This window comes from Branchiostoma floridae, chromosome 12 (assembly GCF_000003815.2).
Source record: "Branchiostoma floridae strain S238N-H82 chromosome 12, Bfl_VNyyK, whole genome shotgun sequence".
Classification (NCBI taxonomy): domain Eukaryota; kingdom Metazoa; phylum Chordata; class Leptocardii; order Amphioxiformes; family Branchiostomatidae; genus Branchiostoma; species Branchiostoma floridae.
Window position 1 is genome coordinate 14,397,019 of NC_049990.1, and position 21,818 is coordinate 14,418,836.

The 21,818-nt window shown below is 38.6% G+C and overlaps 1 protein-coding gene across 1 annotated transcript; it reads right to left on the bottom strand.

The window, feature by feature from the left end:
• Nucleotides 1–1,590: 1,590 nt before the first annotated feature.
• On the bottom strand, nt 1,591–21,418 carry LOC118427024 (sporozoite surface protein 2-like). The gene is made up of 3 exons (XM_035836662.1): nt 21,329–21,418; nt 2,150–3,942; nt 1,591–1,603 (listed from the first exon to the last, which is right to left on the bottom strand). Exons 1-3 carry the CDS (start codon nt 21,416–21,418, stop codon nt 1,591–1,593), a joined length of 1,896 nt encoding a protein of 631 aa, XP_035692555.1.
• Between the last annotated feature and the right edge of the window lie 400 nt (nt 21,419–21,818).

Sequence of the window (21,818 nt, forward strand, 5' to 3'; positions counted from 1 at the left end):
TAGCAATGCTTTTTCACGACACAAATTAATTTTAATTAGTTCCCAAAAAGTTGCAGAAAGGGTAGAAGCCTACAATATCTATAGTGTCTTCTCCATGTTTTGTAGCGAATATCATAAGTTTACAAACATACATCTGGTATAATACATGTGTATTGAAATCTAAAAAAGCATATTGCAAAAAATAAACAATGACTTTTAGGCTCTGCTCAATAAAGACACCATACCTTTGTGGGTGGATGACGCTGATTCCGTTTCAGTCGTGTCAAATGGTGTTGTCGTTTGGTGGCTGGACATTTTTGCTGATGTGGTGGTGAGATTTAACCTGGTGTCCATAGCTGGCGAAGGCTGTAAATTGTACACTATTAAGTCAATACGGTGAGTAATATATCATGCATACGACATGTGTTGTGTTAGTGTATACTATTAGTTAATACTTACTTAATGCAAAAAATAGCATTCGGAATATTTAGGTGCTTAATGATACGTATGTTTGTACCAACTGTTTGTACCATTTCTCAAATACGCGTACAATAGTTTTTGATTGCAAGACGTCTAGTAGTTAAAGGTGATACATAGAAAAACTAGCACCATAATATATTATATCCTTACCTTTTCAGTATCCTGGGCGCTGGTGTTGAAGTATAAGCCAGCAATGATTCCACTAAAGATCAATGACGCCAGAAGGGCAACTTTGAGGAATACAAGTGTCACCCCGCGATATGTGCACCCTGTAATGTACATAGTAGAGGAACTTCCATGTGTTAATAAGATACAACAACGAGGGAAATAGAAATGGCAGAGTAATGATACGACATGAACAGTTTCGTTTGTTTGTTTTGATAAAGATGAAAGAAGATCTACAATAACATCTATGTGGTATAATACATTTTTTGCAGAATGAAACCATTTTAGTGAGTGTACATGGCAGGAAGGGTGCAAATCACAATATAAAGGTTTTGTAGAAATGAATTGATATGCTACATCGCAGTTTATGTACGGGGTTGTTCAGAGGTTAGAGCCGTATAATGGAAACAATATGTACAATACAAACAAACTAAAATATAAAAGAAAAATAGCTTGGCAGATAGGACGTCGACAAAAGTTAGTACAAATAAGAAATCTGATGTGAGTCTTTTATGTTTTTCTTCAACATAGAATGTGGCCTCCAAACATAATCAATAGTAGATAATAGTATAGTATGGTATAGTAAACTATAGTAGTAAAGTATATTATCATACAGCCAGGTGCCGTTGACCAATCAGACGGCCCATTCCATGTTGTTTATGACGCCGTGACACAAAAATTCCGGCCAGCCCGGTGGGTAATCGCTACTTCTGATTGGTCAGAATGAATCGATATTGGCGTCGATGCATTCTGACCAATCAGAAGGAGCGATGCAAAGGAAAGTAAGAGGTATGCAGGCATTGGTCAAAAGGAGCGAAGTATATGCGACAGTAGAGGGCCGGGAATAATAGAAATGAATACTTCATACAGTCTGCAGTCCATGTTACAGTTATTTGGGGCCAAGCCCACTATCACCTGTTACATTCAACTTCAAGTAACATAATGAATCGACTTTTTTTCATTATTTTAAGCCTTGGAACTGAACGACAGTTCACATAAAAAGTTATATGTTGTTCAAATTCACTGTTTAAATTTATTGAATTTACTGGATAGATTATGTATGTATTATAAAGGAATTCGTCACTTAAATGGGTCAGATTTGATAGGCTATATGATAATATCGTTAACGACAAGCCTGTTCCTCGGTATATATGGTATAATAACGCCTGGTCCTTGCTTTAACCACCACATACACCTCGGGGCGGGTCATTAACCATTAAGTATAGTAAAGTATAGTATAGTATAGTATAGTATATAAATCTTACCACAATCTGTTTGTTGACGAGCATGTGGCACATACAGTGGATTTGGGTTGAGGGCGTGTCTCTGGGAACTCGGGTCTTGTACATGAGTTGGATTTCTATGAACCGCTCTCGGGGCGTGTCGCATTTTTGGTATGCCATTGTCATGCCTTATAGACTGTTGATTGTCAGCTTCATCCCTGTGTGAGTCACGCCCAGGTAGAGTAGCCAGGTTGTCATTATTTTTGCATTTAAATGAGGGGTTCTTTGGTTGTGTCTCTAACCCTGTCTCAGCGTTACCCGACGCCATGCCATCTTGACACGTGTATGCAACAGCGTATGGTTCAATATCAACATCGCTATTTGCATAAGTTGGGTCACAAGGTGTTGGTATATTTTTGTATTCGTTGCCAGATGTGTTGTCATCGTCTTTAGACGTGAATAATGATTGCTGAATGCAGATGTCCTGAGCATCTGGTGGAGATGTCGAATTTGGATCCTGATTGCTTGAAATATACATCGGATTCGGGTCCAAGGCGTTTGATACGCACTTTAGCTTCAAGTCATGGTTGTTTGATTGGCACGTCGGATTCTGGTCCCGGGTGTTTGATGGGCACATCTGATTCTGGTCCCGGATATTTGGTGGGCACGGCTGATTCTGGTCCCGGGTGTTTGGTGGGCACATCTGATTCGGGTCCCGGGTGTCTGGTAGGCACATCTGATTCGGGTCCCGGGTGTCTGGTAGGCACATCTGATTCGGGTCCCGGGTGTTTGGTGGACACAACTGATTCTCGTCCCGGGTGTTTGGTGGGCACGTCTGATTCGGGTCCTGGTTGTTTGGTGGGCACGTCTGATTCGGGTCTCGGGTGTTTGGTGGGCACATCTGATTCTCGTCCCGGGTGTTAGGTGGGCACATCTGATTCTTGTCCCGGGTGTTTGGTGGGCACATCTGATTCTCGTCCCGGGTGTTTGGTGGGTACGGCTGATTCTGGTCAATGGTGTTTGCTGCGTACATTGGATTTGAATCCTGGGATTTTGGTGTTTCCATTTGATTCGAGTTTTGGGTGTTTGAAGAGTATATAGGATTCGGGTGCTGAGTGTTTTGCGGGTATACCGGATTTGAATCTTGAGTGTTTGGTTGGTATATCTGATTCGGTTCCTGGGTGTTTAGTGGGCACATATGATTCTGGTCAAAGGTGTTTGGCTGGTACATTTGATTCGGGTCCTGGGTGTTTGGTGGGCACATCTTATTCTCGTCCCGGGTGTTTGGTGGGCACGTCTGATTCGGGTTCTGGGTGTTTGGTGGGCACATCTGATTCGGGTCCCGGGTGTTTGGTGGGCACATCTGATTCTTGTCCCGGGTGTTTGGTTCGTATATCTGATTCGGTTCCTGGGTGTTAAGTGTGCACATCTGATTCTGGTCAAATGTGTTTGGCTGGTACATTTGATTCGGGTCCTGAGTGTTTAGTGGGCACATCTGATTCTGGTTCCGGGCGTTTGGCTGGTACATCTGATTCTGGTCCCGGGTGTTTGGTGGGCACGTGTGATTCAGATCGCGGGTGTTTGGCGGGCAAGTCTGATTCAGGTCAAAGGTGTTTGGCTGGTACATCTGATTCGGGTCCCGGGTGTTTGGTGGGCACATCTGATTCTGGTCCCGGGTGTTTGGCGGGCACGGCTGATTCAGGTCCCGGGTGTTTGCTGGGCACGGCTGATTCAGGTCTTGGGTGTTTGGTTGGTACGTATGATTCTGGTCCTGTGTATTTGGTGGGTACGTCTGATTTGGGTCATCGGTGTTTACTAGTGGGTACATCTTATTCGGGCAATGGGTGTTTGGTGGATATGTCTGTTTCGGGTCCTGGCTGTTTGATGAGTTCACCGGATTTGAATCTTGAGTGTTTGGTTGGAACATCTGGCTTGGGTCCTGGGTGCTTGACTGGTTTGTTTGGTTGGAGTCCTCGGTATTTGATATGTGCGTTGGTTTCGTGTCCTGGTCTCTTGATACGTAGATCGGCTCCTGACACCGGTTGTTAATCGGATTCAGCTCCTGGATGCTTGGCTGGTTGTTTGGATTAGCGTCCTAAATAGCATAAATCACAAAATGGAATTCTAAGTTTATGTCTTTACTTTTACTACGCTTAACACTGTTTTTGAACTACAAAGTTTAATAATGATCTTTTGGACATGAACTTATTATAGTCTATGCCACATTTTTTTGTAATTGTATTAATCACTCACAGTAAGACATATTTCATATACAACACGGATATACAGATTTACACTTTGGAAACCAGTGTACACATGGTAGAAAATGTTTAGTTTTGTAAGAATATGAGAGTTTGGGTACTTAAGCTTCTATATTATCCTTTAAGAAATTCAGATCCAAACAAGATTTTGGGAACCTCATAGCTCCATGAAATATTCTGATTATGCAAATGACTTTCACAACTGCATACTTAATCCTTGCTTATGTGCACCTTCAACTAAGTACACATGTCACCATATTGCTAATTTATTCATTTACTACATGTATAGAGAAGAATTAGTACACTTTTACATAAATATGCAAAATAAGGACTCATTTCTATAATTGCTAATTAGGGGCTTATTGGCATAATTGAATTGGTATCTGCTAATCTTCCACCTGCCACAAACTACATATGTTACATTTATTTGAGCCCTATATTGAAATACAGTTTAACTATGGATTTTAATCATTAAGTATGCAAATTAAGTTCAAATTTTTATTATTTGTTCTTTACTGTGTATATCTCTGCCACAAATACCTACATACCAATTATCATGGAAATCCATTGTTCCTATGTTATGCTCCTTTGAAGATTTTGACAAATAAGAATTGCAGCTCCAGAGCAAGCTGCTATAGGGCCCAAACATACACCATTTTTTTTCTTCATCACAAGCTATCTGCCACTAAATCATCAAGAGAATGTTTTGCCCCACACCCTCAATAAAATTCAAAGCAACAGTAATCTGAATATCTAGCTTTGATGATAGTCAAAAAGGCCATGATGTAATATAGTGAGCCAGTTGAAACATATATCAGATATCACTTTACTATCATCCACAATTACTTTGACTAAATGTCTGCCGTAGAAGCATTTTAGATAATTGACCCTAAAATAAATGTTACGCTCAACAAACGATCATGGAATGTTTGGAGAGAACCAGTACTAAAAGTCTATGTCACCATTGGTATATGGAGTCAGGTTCTACTTCTAATGAGAGGCAATAGCACACAGTCAAAAAGGCCATGTTGTAATATAGTGAGTCAAAGTATCGCGATATCGTAATAAAAATAAACTACTGATTCTATATATTGGTCATACAATATGAAAATTCAATCAAGAGGAGTTTACAGCCGTAAAGAATAATGGCGTCATACTGAAAAAAAGAGACCAGATGCCCCGCAACGCGACAAGAACGTGTTGCGATCTGATTGGTCCAGATATTATAATCAGACGAAAAAAAGCTGAGTCGTCCCGTTTTGCGGTAACATTCTTCTTGACCTCTTGATTTCAATACTTCACCTTCCCTCACTGGTCCCATAGCCTCAACTGCTTCAGGGGCAGCAGTGCCATCGGCATAAGATTTCAATACACTGTAAGGTAATTTATTTTACACGTTACTCCTCCCACGTCGTACTTGGAGTCTTGTGAGTTGGTATATAGTGGAGCATAAAAAGTATTTTGTCGGATCGGGGCAAAAGTACTGTCACAGATTTATCTTTTGTTATGTTCCAGGCCATGGAAAACGTAGATAGATGTTATTGTAACGGTTGAATTTCAAACAAATTATAGTCTAAACGCTTTTTTTGTATGACGGTTACACATTTCTCAAGGTCACCACAGACTTATAGACTAGTGGCAGCTTTAATGAAGGATTTAGAATTTATAATATAAAGCAGGTGGTAACAAGAAAAGGCAACTTCACTTGAGTCTTTTCCGACAGAATGTAAAAAGAGGTTTTGAAATCTGATGTTTTTCTGGCTCGAGAAGTGCTCCAAAAAAGACTAATCGGCTCTATGTTAAAAAATTACTTACTGTATTCATTAATTTTGTTGCTGACGTGTACTTTTACCTCGTGATCTTTGAATAAGTCAACAGATCCCTGATACAAGTATTGACGGGCGAATAAATGAGAATTTTCTAATAGTGCTTATATTACTCGTAATTTTGAAGAAACTATTCTTAGTATAATTATACGTCATTATTCTTTCCTATTACGATAAACATTTCAAAATCATATTTGCCATTTGACGTTTCTGTAAAGAAATAAAGCCCCACAAGTGACCAGTGAATAATGATTTGCTCTAAGAGTAATCAGTGCAATGCTTCGGGTACTGAACGTACCTTTTGGTAATTGTTGCTAACATGTACTATTCACCTCTACTTGTTGAAAAAATAAGCATACCATTATGATATATCAGTTTGACAGGATTTAAAGAAAACGTGAAAAAGGTTGTCCTTCATATTCTACAACACGGTGATACTTATCTTCCCTAAGCTAAGGGCACAACCCTCCGTACGTGCAAATACGTGGAGTCTACGTGCCAAAACGTGGGCAATCTTTTGGTATCCGTAGGTACATGTAGTAAGTACCACCTCCGTACTTACGGTAGGGAATCCGGAGCACGCAGACACGCCGTAGGACTTAACGTGCAGGCAAAACTTTGTGTGCCATCGGGCTGCAAATTCGCCCCTTGCACGTGCCAGTACGGGCGACGCACCTGCCCTGTACAGCCTAAACGTTTTCAGAAATGCGTGACGGACGTGGCCTCCCAACAAAACGTACGGACAATTGCACGTACGGCGGGTTGTGCCCTTAGCTTAAAGGTAAACATCACAATATTTGATATCATTGTTGTTGTTGATGATTAAGGCACATTTCCATGAGACTCGCATGGAAGAATTTTAGCAATTTGCTGACATACACTTACTGTGTGCTTGATTTCCATAGTGTCAATATCGTAAACTAAATACAATCTTACCGTTTTTTACCCACAGTGTAGATTGTAGGAAATTGGTCTGTAGTCCCAGTACAGATCGGACTAAAACTGAACAACAATGATACAACAAATGGTCTGGTTAGACAGGGATATATTCATCTGCCGAGGCGTTGTCACCAAGTCTCTTTGTGCAGAATGGGATCATAGGGGTGTTTGTCCAGATAATGTTGATTATAAAACACTAAGGACAAATCATTTCCATGCGGGGGGAGATTGAAACAATTATCGATAATAATAATCAAAGGAAATTATGGCGGTGTATTATAATTATAGCAAATATTTTTCGAATTAAATTCACTAAAGCATAAAGAAAAACCATTCACTACAACATAAAGAAATTGGTGTTGTTATGGTTGTAAAATTTTTTTCTACCATACAGTTTAATTGAGCTTACCAAGGATATTGCATCAGCAGACCAATTAGATCTTAGTTTCTGAATAGTTATGACATTTACGTCACTGCTTTTAAAAGGCAAATCCTTGAAAATTTCAAGGTCACACGACATTTGACAAGAAAGTGTCGAATGTGATGGGACTAGTTTGTTTTTTTCTTGACAGCTTAGAGGCCACCATTATGCATTCTAAGTCTTACAAAGAGATCTATGAAATTTTTAAGGACGTGAAGATAACAGTTAGGTGATAAGCTGAAAAATCACCAGTAAGATGTATTGAATTCTTTTTGGACATCCTAAAAACTAGCATTTGAGGTAGATAAATATCGAACGGCAATTAAAAGTGTATTCTCAATGTATTTTAACTATTCTAACTGCAGTATGACGACATTCTACGGCATTCCAAAATTATTCAAAACATTCTTATCTCATTCGATGGAGAACCAAAACGGCAAGACACTACGAATCCTGCCAGAATGTGGCCAAAAGAATATCTGCAATGCAGTGAAAATTTCTAGAATACTTTACGAATTCCCAGGAATATAAAAGCATTTTCATTTTGACCGCATTTTGGCTTGTTCCTTCTCGTGTGAAGGGGATATAAGGTCCATTTGGAATTCCCACCTGAATGGCCCCAAATGTGGTACGAATTTCGCAAAATAAAATACTTCATTCCGGCTGGTTCTGCTTGATTCCTGCTAATTTTAGATGATACTCCTTCCACGTCGTATTTGGTGTCTTATGAGTCAGGTCGTATTTACTGGAGCATAAAAAGTATTTTGTCGAGTCGGGGCAAAAGTACTGTATACTGTCCTAGATTTATCATATGTTATGTTCCAGGCCATGGGAAACGTGAATAGTTATTATTGTAACGGTTGGATTTTAAACAAATTTTAGTCTAAACGCGGTATCTATATGACGGTTACACATTTCTCAAGGTCACCACAGATTTACAGACTGGTGGCAGCTTTAATGAAGGATTTAGAATTTATAATATAAAGCAGGTGGTAACAAGAAAAGGCAACTTCACTTGAGTCTTTTCCGCCAGAATGTAAAAAGAGGTTTAGAAATATGATGTTTTTCTGGCTCGAGAAATGCTCCAAAAAAGACTAATCGGCTCTATGTTAAAAAAATACTTACTGTATTCATTAATTTTGTTGCTGACGTGTACTTGTACCTCGTGATCTTTGAATAAGTCAAAAGATCCCTGATACAGGTATTGACGGGCGTATATAGGAGAATTTATTAATAGTGCTTATATTACTCGTAATTTTTAAGAAAATATTCTTAGTATAATTATACGTCATTATTCTTTCGTATTACGATAAACATTTTAAACCATATTTGCCATTTGACGTTTCTGTAAAGAAATAAAGCCACAAGTGACCAGTGAATAATGATTTGCTCTAAGAGTAATCAGTGCAATGCTTCGGGTACTGAATGTACCTTTTGGTAATTGTTGCTTACATGTACTATCCACCTCTACTTATTGAATAAACTAGAGTTCCACGAACACATACCTTTGCCAAATAAACCAGGTTTGTTATGCAGAATGATGTCTGTAGACAAATGCGTTACTCATTTCATTTTATCTTATAACAAGACAGACCTGCAGAAAGTAGATTTCCCTAACATTGCTTGGCACAGTACAATGATTATTGCCCTTTCAGAATTAAATTATAATAACCACTGAGAGAATCAATATACTATACAGGACTGTTTCAGAACTGCAATCTTCCACATTGAATAAGATAAACAAAATAATGCAACTCAACTCTAACCTAAGGGGCTCCTTATCGAACTTGACCTTCGTTTCCCCGACCCATACCTACCTACCAAATATCATCAGGATCCATCCAAGGCTTCTCCAGTTATGCTGTTAACACACACACACACACAGAGAGACACACAAACACACCCAAAACATAACCTTAACCCTCCTGACAAAGGTAAAAATGCCTGCTATCCCCAGGAACAAGTTGCTAGGGGCCCTAACATATGTCACTTCTTCCTATTAAGCACAACACCTATTTAACTTTTAAAAATCAGGACCATACATGTTCCTGACTATTCGTTCAAGTCTCCGACCCCTAACCAACTCAAAGCTCAAAAGATATAGCACAAAGTATCTCTATAGAAGCTAGGCATCTAAGTAGATCATATTACATGACACAGATTATACAACAATGTTTAAGAACTGGAATCTTCCAAATCTAATGAGGAAAACAATTACAACTCTAAACTACACTGTACTGTAATGTACAGACCTACCCGGAATAGGAGTAGTAGGAGCGGTGAATTTGGTGAATAGGAGTAGGAGGAGCGGCTCTGTATTTTTTTCGACTACTTAGTATATCTCCGCGACTCGACCTCTGCTTGGAGAGTATCAATTTACATGTCTCGGCATTCCTCGGTATTTCCCGGGTGGAATCGGGAAACAGACTCGTTTTGATGTGCAGGGGATTCCCCTATGTTGGGGAGGGTTGAAGCTGTAGTTTGGGAGTTTCTGCCTTGTGTATTTTCCTCAGAATCACAATTTATTGATTGCCAATTATGCTGAAGAACCTAGAAGGGGTTGTGACACCGCTGAGGAAGAGATTGACGATGTTTCTAACACTGGAAGTTGATGAAAATCGGCATTTTGACTGCCATTTGCCGGTCCTGTACCTTGTGGTAGTATTTACAAAACTCTGTTTGGTTTCTTTGCCGTGAAAAAGGAGTAGGTGGGTGTTTTTGGTGTTTATCATAAAGGACTGAGGGCCATGAGTGTCTGAAATTGTTTTCAAATTATTGATCCAGCCAAATTTCTGCTTTGTAATTGTTTTTTTCCCCTATGGGGGAGGGCAGCATGTTCAGACATGTATGTAACACTTTGAGGTAGCAAAGTCTGTTTTGGTTTTCCTCCAAGATTAACTCATAATTTTGGTGAAATTTTCCTGGTCAAACATTAGGGGAACACTGATAAGGCCCATCTTTTTACAACCGGTCAAGGCTTTAGGTACTATCTTTGCTAGCAAGAATAAAACAGTTACAGTCACTTACATACATTGTTTTATGTTTTTATTGATTCAGGAAGAATAGCAAGGCATTCTAGCCTAGTTTTCAGTGACTTAACGTTAGTTATTTTAGACTTTGTGGGTGATGTTATATACATTTCAAATATTTTTTGAGACTTCAAAGAAAAATTTTTACTGTCCTTTTGTGCAGTATTATTCCTTACAAACTAGATACAGTCTTTATCTTGATATATTCATATTCTACAGGTTCTTTAAAAAGCTTTTCAAAAATGTATAGTTTTACCTATCTAGCATATAAGTATCTGAACATCCCACAAACAGTTCGTAGGTTGGTGCGCTTGAGGATCGACAATTTTAGCTACGATTCCTGTATGCGCCGAAAATTTTAGCACGTCCTCTAAGGGACACTGTTTCAACTTTATAAATATGTCCCTGGTCCTGCATAATTATAGAAATATTTATAAAGTGGAACTTGATACTTCTGATAGTTTCTAGATAATGATAACATTCTACCATTATTTACCATTCTTTAAACCCTATCTAAGCATTGCAGTAGTACTGTTCGGGGCCACCAGGATCCTCCCCCATTACACCCTGAACTTGCTAATCTTTACATTACAGCCAATGTAGATTTCCTTTAGTGGTAAATGCTCTGCCAGACTTTGGGTTTTAGGGCAGGAGGGCCTTTAGGGCCAATAGTTCCCCTGAAACTGGTTATTTTGATAAGAAGCAGGTTTCTGCAGACTCACTTGACTCAATTTTTTTTCCAGTTTCTTCAATTTTACTGTCTTTTGGCCATTTTTGGTAGATTTTGTATTCTTTAGCATTATTGCAGTATGTACTCTCCTCAAATGCTTACAGGTCTACCCCATATAACATTTTAGTACAGATTTAGGCCCCTAAATGGAAGTAGAGTAGTCTTCTTATGTCAGGATGAGCAAGGTTTACCATTTTTTCCCTGATTTTGTCACTTTTTGCCAAATGACAGGTGGTCTGTCACTAGCCTCAGAACACAGTGCCACAGCCCCCTGACCCAGCTTCTCAGAAAGTATCCCCAAGGGAGCATTCCAGGTCAGAAACCTTTGAAACTTGGGATGATTGTTAGCAACCCCTTTCGGCACCAAGTGTAATTATTGAAATTTGTCAATCTTGAACTTGAAGCCCCTACAAGGGCAATGACCCTAATTGATGCAGCCGCAGAAGGCCCAAAATGAGTCCATACAGTATTTTAGACTATTTTCAACTTCTAGCATGAAAATGTAAGAAAAATTTCTTATTGATGAGCAGTGTAGGGTGCAGACATTCAGATTTGGCAAAAAAACAAGGTTTTGGTTCATTTCTTAGGCATGTGCTGACCCCTAATGTCAGGTTATGACCCCAAATTTCAGGTCATGAGAATCCAAGATGGCGGCAAATTTGAAGCGGCGCATAACTTATGCTGGCCGGAATTTCTAAAAAACAGGCTTTCGGACTCTTGAGATAGCGGGCTGCTGTGAGGGTTGAGTTCTTATGACCTGGAATGTTCACGGATGAGATTATGACACCCTGAACTTGCTAATCTTTACATTACAGCCAATGTAGATTTCCATTAGTGGTAAATGCTCTTCAAATTGTATCCATTCTAAGTCATCATACGAATGTTCCTTACCATTATTTACAATTGCCTTTAAAGTCTTGTACTTAGATGTCTAGAGCACTTCATACATCATACACATTTTAAACACTGTCTCAACTTTATGAATATGTCCCTGGTCCTGCATAATTATAAAATATTTATAATGTAAAACTTGATACCTCTGATAGTTTCTAGATAATGACAACAGCATTCTACCATTCTTTTCCATTCCCTACCATTTCTTTAAACATCTTGTAAATGGGTCAGTGCTCTAGGAATATAACAATTCACACGTCCTTGCAAAGAAAGGTTACCAGTCATGCAACAATAGCCCACCACAAAGGATTCACCAGTGCCCAGCAGTGGAACTTAAAAATATAGAGAGATAACAATACCACTATGGCTTCCTTTTATGGGGTCAACATGCTACTTCTACCACTTGGCAACATTGGAGTGTCTTGACAAAAATAACCTACTGTAGACATAAATTTGTCACTCATTACATTTTATTTTATATGCCTGGAGTTGGTTCATAAAATTTTGCCATTGATTATACAAATTAGATCCATATGAGATCAACATTTTATTCTATATGCCTGGAGTTGGTTCATAAAATTTTGCCATTGATTATACAAATTAGATCCAAATGAGATCAACATTTGCATAATTGATATGTATTGACAGTTCTTTTTCTCAGCTACAAATGTGACAAGTTTGAAAGTCCTATAATGGAATGCAGTAGATTTACAAACTTTCCTCATTAATTATGCAAATTAGCTGTCGATTTGCATAATTAGAATTCCATCATGTAAGTCTTCCCTTTGGCTATCTACATACCAAAAATCATGACGATCCGTCAACACATTCATATTTTCTCATTAATTATGCAAATGAGGTCAATTGCATAATTAATATGCGTTGATATTTTTCTCTTTCTCATCTAAATATGTGACAAGTTTGAAAGTCCTATCATGAAATGCAGTGGATTTATAAACTTTCCTCATTAATTATGCAAATTAGCTGTTGATTTGAATAATTAGTATTCCATTATGTACATTGTTACTTGGGCTATCTACATACCAAAAATCATGACGATCCTTCTACACGTTCCCGAGTTATTCTCCTCCAAAGTTTGAAAGGAAATCGGCGGCTGCAGTTCCAAACAAGCCGTTAGGGGGTCAAAACTTACAGCACTTACTCTCTGCCCCAAGGGCTATTTACCATTTAAACATCGCGACCACAACATGTCCAGAACATGAGATATAAAAAATTGAGTTTCTGCTGCAGTACCTTAGCAAGCCGCTAGGGAGCCCATTATCGAACTTGACCTTCGTTTTCCCAACTCCTACCCACCTACCAAATATTATCGGGATCCATCCGAGGCTTCTTGAGTTATGCTGTTAACACACACACACACACACACACACACACACACACACAGACACACACACACACAGACTCACAAGCACAAAACATAACCATAACCATTCTGGCACTGTGGCTATATTTGGGTGTAATGGTTACCTCATGCCCAAGCCTATAGTGTAAGATTGACAAGAAGTGACCCCAAAGGTCATAGTTGCTGCAAAAGAGGTCAACACGACTATGAACCAGACGATACGATTACAAGAAAATTGTTTATAGGGACAGTACATTATACATGATGGGGTATATACATGCTATGTACACATAAGATTTAATAATCTGTAGACCAAGAATAAGGGCAACTAGGGGGCCCAAACTTATGTTACTAACTCCTGAGCATAAGAGCTATCTAACACCCAAAATTCGTGACCATATCATGTTTAGAAGATGAGAAAACACACCCGGAAGTTGCGCTGCAGTACCAAGGGAAGCTGCTAGGGGGCCCATTATCGAACTCCCCCTTCGTTTCCCAGACCCCTACCCACCCACCAAATACTAGCTGCATCCGTCGAAGTCTTCTCGAGTTATGCTGTCCGCAGACAAAAGTTTGCAATTAAACCGGCGCCTGCACTTCCATGAAAGCCACTAGGGGGCCCAAACTCGCAGCAATCACTCCCTGCTTTAAGGGCTCCCTAACGCTCAAAAATCACGACCGCAGCATGTCCGGAACGCGAGATATCAAGCATGCAGGTCCTGCTGCAGTACCTTAGCAAGCCGCTAGGAGGCCCATTATCGAACTCGACCTTCGTCTTCCACACCCCTACCCACCCACCAAATATCAGCTGCATCCATCGAAGTCCTCTCGAGTTATGCTGCTCACAAACGGGGAGAACCACACCACCAAACCGAAAACATAACCTTAGCCATTCTGGCAAAGGTAATAAGCATACCATTATGATATATCAGTTTGAAAGGATTTAAAGAAAACGTGAAAAAGGCTGTCCTTCATATTCTACAACACGGTGATACTTATCTTCCCTAAGCTAAGGGCACAACCCTCCGTACGTGCAAATACGTGGAGTCTACGTGCCAAAACGTGGGCAATCTTTTGGTATCCGTAGGTACACAATGTAGTAAGTACCACCTCCGTACGAACTGGTAGGGAATCCGACCGATTTTGGAGCAAGCAGACACGCCGTAGGACTTAACGTGCAGGCAAAACTTTGTGTGCCATCGGGCTGCAAATTCGCCCCCCGCACGTGCCAGTACGAGCGACGCTCCTGCCCTGTACAGCCTAAAAGTTTTCAGAATGCGTGACGGACGTGGCCTCCCAACAGACGTACGGACAAAATGCACGTACGGCGGTTTGTGCCCTTAGCTTAAAGGTGACATCTCAATATTTGATATCATTGTTGTTGTTGATGTTTAAGGCACATTTCCACGAAACTCGCATGGAAGAATTTTAGCAATTTGCTGACATACACTTACTGTGTGCTTGATTTCCATAGTGTCAATATCGTAAACTAAATAAAATCTTACCGTTTTTTACCCACAGTGTAGATTGTAGGAAATTGGTCTGTAGTCCCAGTACAGATCAGACTAAAACTGTACAACAATGATACAACAAATGGTCTGGTTAGAGAGGGATATATTCATCTGCCGAGGCGTTATCACCAAGTATCTTTGTGCAGAATGGGATCATAGGGGTGTGGTCCAGATAATGTTGATTATATAAAACACTTAGGACAAACCATTTCCATGCGGGGGGAGATTGAAACAATTATCGATAATAATAATCAAAGGAAATTATGGCGGTGTATTATAATTATAGCAAATATTTTTCGAATTAAATTCTCTAAAGCATAAAGAAAAACCATTCACTACAACATAAAGAAATTGGTGTTGTTATGGTTGTAAAATTTTTCCTCACCATACAGTTTAATTGAGCTTACCAAAGATATTGCATCAGCAGACCAATTAGATCTTAGTTTCTGAATAGTTATGACATTTACGTCACTGCTTTTAAAAGGCAAATCCTTGAAAATTTCAAGGTCACACGACATTTGACAAGAAAGTGTCGAATGTGATGGGACTATTTTTTTTTCTTTTGACAGGTTAGAGGCCATCATTATACATTCATTCATTATACAAGTCTTACAAAGAGATCTATGAAATTTTTAAGGACGTGAAGATAACAGTTAGGTGATAATGTGAAAAATCACAAGTAAGATGTATTGAATTCTTTTTGGACATTCTAAAAGCTTGCATTTGAGGTAGATAAATATCGAACGGCAATTAAAAGTGTATTCTCAATGTATTTTAACTATTCTAACTGCAACATGACGGCATTCTACGGCATTCCAACATTATTCCAAACATTCTTATCTCATTCGATGGAGAATTGAAACGGCAAGCCACTACGAATCCTGCCAGAATGTGGCCAAAAGAATATCTGCAATGCAGTGAAAATTTCTAGAATACTTTACGAATTCCCAGGAATATAAAAGAATTTTCATTTTGACCGCATTTTGGCTCGTTCCTTCTCATGTGAAGGGGATATAAGGTCCATTTGGAATTTCCACCTGAATGGCCCCAAATGTGGTACGAATTTCGCAAAATAAAATACTTCATTCCGGCTGGTTCTGCTTGATTCCTGCTAATTTTAGATGATACTCCTCCCACGTCGTATTTGGTGTCTTATGAGTCAGGTCGTATTTACTGGAGCATAAAAAGTATTTTGTCGAGTCGGGGCAAAAGTACTGTATACTGTCTTAGATTTATCATATGTTATGTTCCGGGCCATGGGAAACGTGAATAGTTATTATTGTAACGGTTGGATTTTAAACAAATTTTAGTCTGAACGCGGTATCTAAATGACGGTTACACATTTCTCAAGGTCACCGCAGATTTACAGACTGGTGGCAGCTTTAATGAAGGATTTAGAATTTATAATATAAAGCAGGTGGTAACAAGAAAAGGCAACTTTACTTGAGTCTTTTCCGCCAGAATGTAAAAAGAGGTTTAGAAATATGATGTTTTTCTGGCTCGAGAAATGCTCCAAAAAAGACTATTTAGTAAACGGCTCTATGTTAGAAAAATACTTTCTGTATTCACTAATTTTGTTGCTGACGTGTACTTTTACCTCGTGATCTTTGAATAAGTCAACAGATCCCTGATACAGGTATTGACGGGCGTATAAAGGAGAATTTATTAATAGTGCTTATATTACTCGTAATGTTTAAGAAATATTCTTAGTATAATTATACGTCATTATTCTTTCCTATTACGATAAATATTTAAAAAAAATTTGCCTTTTGACGTTTCAGTAAAAAAATGAAACCCGAGCCCTACAAGGCAACCGTGAATAATGATTTGTTCTAAGAGTAATCAGAGCAATGATTTTGGTCATGAATGTAGTACCTTTCGGTATTGTTGTTGACATGAACTTGTCTCCAATGTGTTACTTACTGTTTGCCTAATTTCTATAATGTCAATATCGTAAGGTAAAGACAATCTTACCATTTTGAACTGACAGTACAGATTTTAGGTAGGTGGTCTGTAGTCACAGTGCAGTACCGTTCTCGTTGGGAATTGGAATAAAACTGAACAACGATGATACAACAAATGGTCTTTCTAGACGTTGTCACCAAGTCTCTTTGTGCAGAATGGGATCCCAGGGGTGTGGCCCAGATAATGTTGATTATAAACCGTTTAAGACCAACCATTTCTTTGCAGGGGGAGATCGAGAAAATCATTAATGATAAGAATCAATGGAAATTGTGACAATGTTCAATGTGTTATAATGATTGCAAATGCTGTTCGAAATAAAATTACTAAAGCATAAAGAAGAAAACATTCACAACAACACAAAGAAATATGTGTTGTTATGGCTGTAAAGATTTTCCACACCAAACAATTTAAGTGAGCTTACCAAGAATATTACATCAGCAGACCAATTAAATCTTTGTTTCTGAATAGTTATGGCACTTACGTCACTGCATTTAACCCTCAAACACCCGAGTGGGTTCCGTTTGGACCACAGTCGTACATTTTGAAGTGCCATTTCAACATTTTGATCTGAAGAAAAAATCCTTCCGTGACTTTGTCAGTCAATATGTCTTATACCTTCTCCTAAGTTTTCGCAAAGATTGGTACAATTATGTGGAAATTATAAAGAAAGTTTGTGTTCAGTCCCTCTGGGGTCCAAACGGACCCCAGCAAAAATGTGCAGTTTTTAAAACAGACTTTGGAGGCTAACTCCTTAACCACTTATAGTATGACTACTAAGCTTTTAGACGATAATAAGAATGTAACCCTTAATCCTCACAAAAATTTCTGTCATCAACATGTAATGTGACGACATTATGACGTCATTTACCTAATCAGGGGGCCATCTTGGATTTTGACCAATGACGTCATGAAATTAGCATAAATTGTATTTCATAGAATATAATTGTTGTCAGAAAACAGATGTAGTTTACCAAGAAAACCTTGTTTAAATTGAAATTGTCAAATTTTGGCAAAAATATGCTTGTTAGAATATGGTTGCCATGGCAACCTCAAAAAATGATAAACTTACTTCCTTGACCAAAAACTTTTGCAAACAATATTTTTTTATAAATTACCAAGTTTCGTAGCTTTAGCTCTAGCCGTTCATGAGTTATGCGACATAATGTTGCTGAGGGCCTCAAAATTCCCCTATCTGGTGGGAATAGGTTTAGTGCAAAACGTGGTCCTGCTGAACTTTTGCATAAATTATGATAATGTGTTGGAATTAACAACACACTAACATCTCAAAATCTTCCTCTTACATTGACGAAGCAATGTATATACAATGATCGCCGATAAGAAATGGTACTGAGATTTTATGAACAAAACAGTTTGGGGTCCGTTTGGACCCCACTCGGTCATTTTAGTCGCAAAAAAAGGTCGGGTGCTTGAGGGTGAAAAGGTAAATTGCAACTGTCAGGATTAAACAATTATGATTCTGTTACTAATGTTCTATCAAACTTGAGTAACACGACCCTATACCTTCGCCTAAATGGTTATACCTTTTAACTGGTCAATCTATTGTTTGTTGTTAATTATCCCTGAAATACCCGACCTTTTTGGCGACTAAATTGACCGAGTGGGGTCCAAACGGATCTCAAGATGTTCTGTTCATAAAATCTCAGTTCCAATTCCTATCGGTGATTATTGTACATATATTGCTTCTTCAATTTAAAAGGAATATTTTGACATGATCAGGTGTTGCTAGTTCATTATTATGATTTATGCAAAAGATCAGAAGAACCACGTTTTGCACTAAATCTGACCAGAGAGGGGAATTTTGAGGCCTTCAGCAACTTTTATGTCGCATAACTCATGAAAGGCTAATGCTTACGATACGAAACTTGAGGATTTATTTCAAATATTGCTTTTTTTGTTAGCATACGTTTTCAGTCAATAAAGTAAGTTAATCGTTTTGGGGGGTTGCCATGGCAACTGAATTCTGAAAGGCATATTTTGCCAAAATTTGGCATTATTTGCCAATTTGGATTTCAACAAGGTTTTCATGGTAAACACTTGCTTTCTTACAACGATTATATGTTATGAATGTACTTTTCAAGCTTCAACATTAATACCTTATGCTGATCCCATCACGTTATCAGTCAAACTCCAAGATGGCCGCACTTATTAGATAAATGACGTCATAATGTTTTAACATTATATGGTAATGACACAGACGTGTTTTTTTATGAGGATTTGGTTTTACATTTATATTAGCCTCTAAACGTTTGGTGGTCATCTGATAAGTAGTTAATGAGTTTGCTTTAATTAAAAAACTGCACATTTTTGCTGGGGTCCATTCGGACCCCAGACCGACTGAACACAGACTTTCTTTTAGCCTCCTTCACCGACTTCTCTGGGCATTGGCGTAAGTTGTTGTGGGGGGGGGGGTGTAGATTCGCGATTTTTAACTGAGAATACGCCGGGAAGGAAAATATGCCGCCAAAGGAAAAAAGCCGGGAAAGGAATATATGCCGGGAAGCTTGTACTCGACCCCAGCAGGCCTGCAAGCTATACGTCTATGGATTCCCCTTGTTGATACTGGGTTGTTTACAGGAACTTCTCGAATCTATTATAGCACAACCAGGTGTTTCCAAGATTCTTCTCTCTCAGCCCGTGAGAGAAAAAAAACTTATGAATTTAGTGTGTTTCTTGTTTCTTTAGTAATAAATAGCATAATGTGCAGGTATCCCGTTAAACCCTTAAGATCCCTAAGATTTTGTTGCAGCTACTTTATATTAAAGCATTGAATTAATCAAAAGATACTATTGCAAAAATAACAACTTATGGCTGCAAAAAAGGGAGGAATTGCTAGGGAGTCTCAACAACACAGCGATTCTTTACATGCACCAATGACTGTTGCTACTCCTGCAATTGGGTGTTTCCATGCCTTTTTTGGCAAATAAAATAAAATAGAGCAAAACAAACACAGAACATTTTCTAAAAGAGATCTGTCATGTAAAAACAAAGAGATGTAACAATTATTTCTGAACGAATCAGCTAACGTCGAGGACTAGATGCCATGTTGTAGTAAAGTTGCGTTACTCGTGCTGACACATTATTTCACTAAGAATGCAGACGAAATTTACGGAATTTATACCATCCACGACTACGAAACTTAAAAACTATACGTTTTTGATAATTATAATGTAAACTTATTGCAAAAATTGTGTGTAATGGTTGAACTCCGTAATGTTCATTTTTTTTCTTATTTCTTACAGTACTGGATTGTAGGAGTTCTGTAAAACACGTATGTAATCCGTTAAGACCTTCCAATTCTTCTGAATTCACGGAAAGTCCTCTATTATGGCATCAGTCCGCCGAATGGATCAAAACTGCCCCCTAGCAGTTCAAGACATAATTGCAGAAGAAAGCACTTATTGCTGCATAAATGATATGGATCGCTAGGAGGCATCAATGACACGTGGCGAGTGTCCACATGCCCGATTGACTAATTTAAAGCTTATAATTTGACATCCCAGACGTGTCTATAATAACTCAAACAAAACTAGAAAGGGCGGTATTTGATTGTGAGTAAATTTAGCAATTTTAACTCTACCGCCTTCCTTATGTAAAGTGGACTGTTCAAAAATGGAATGTGAAACAAAAAAATATCGAGAATGGGCACGTCATAATATTCATTTGAGGTGTGGAATCGTCCCAAATCCCTGTCCTTTGAAGTGTATCCGCGTCAGGGAAAGACGACCAAATTTTTGGTTGAGTAGATGTTTTTGCTTGCCTTCTTATTAGCTACAGGAAGACTGAGGTACTGTTATTCTTGAACTGATAAGTCACCCGTCAACCGCTAAAACTTAATCATCTCAAACATTTCATTACTCTTCCTTCCTCTTGAACTTAAATACAGGTACGTTCAACACGCACACAGCACGCTATCGATTCACAATAAACAAAGAGGGCACCGTTGTTCTTTAAGAAAGAAAACATTTATTTCACTAACGGAAATTGCGCCGTATTTTTTGCAACATGCTATGCGACCCCAAACTTTGGTATTACTACTAGGTACATAAAGCAGCCAATAACGTAGTTAGACTTTAAGGTGAAACACGCTCAGTTCAATTATAAGACCATTGGATCATGTGACATTTGTAGAAGGAGAAGAATATTGATAGATGGATATTATGCAAAATAAGACCTAATTTTAATAATCAATGAGAAAATGCTTTTGATTTCTAGTGTCATTGTGGTAAATGACGGGAACTTCTTACTTCTAGCATTTGGAAGTTATGTACAGGAAAACATCATTAAAGTTAGTTATAAAATTAGGTCTCCATTTGCATAAATTATCAGAAAATGCGATAAAAGTATTCTTTCTTAACATAGATTATGTATGTCTGTTGTTTGGTGGAGGAGATGATCAAGTAATATTACTTATGCAAATGAGAACCTTATTAGGACGATTAATGACAAACAAAACTTTTCAAAACTTTTCTCGTACCCATCCGCAGGGTACCCATTCGATCACATTACTCGCTTACATCATACACCTTGGGCTTTCGGTGCGCCGGGCCGATGGTACCACTCGATCTTAAGGCGCAGCTCCCCGGGTTCTCCTCCTCGCTTTTCACTACCCATCTTGCCCCGTCTTCGTGGTGGAAGGCCTGCAGCGTATAACGCTGTAAATGGTCATGATAATAAACGATAGGCCCAAAAATGTACCGATAAACATTTTCGTCCACAAAAGAAATTGTAGTGAGCGTTCGCAGTTTCATAATTTCCTCTAGTGCACTTTAAAAGATTGGCGAGAAACTATCTGTCAATCACTCAAAACTAGCATGCTGATTGGTTCTAAGAGATTTTTCACAAATCTTACTCTAAAAACACGAAGCCCGTTTGTATTTTTAATTGTATAAAAGCAGATTGTGCACATATATAATTATTTACATTTTAAAATAACTTTAATAGGGAGGCCCAGTGACAGATAACATATTTCTAAAATCTTATAACGAAATAAAGCCCTCGTGGGATTACAGAT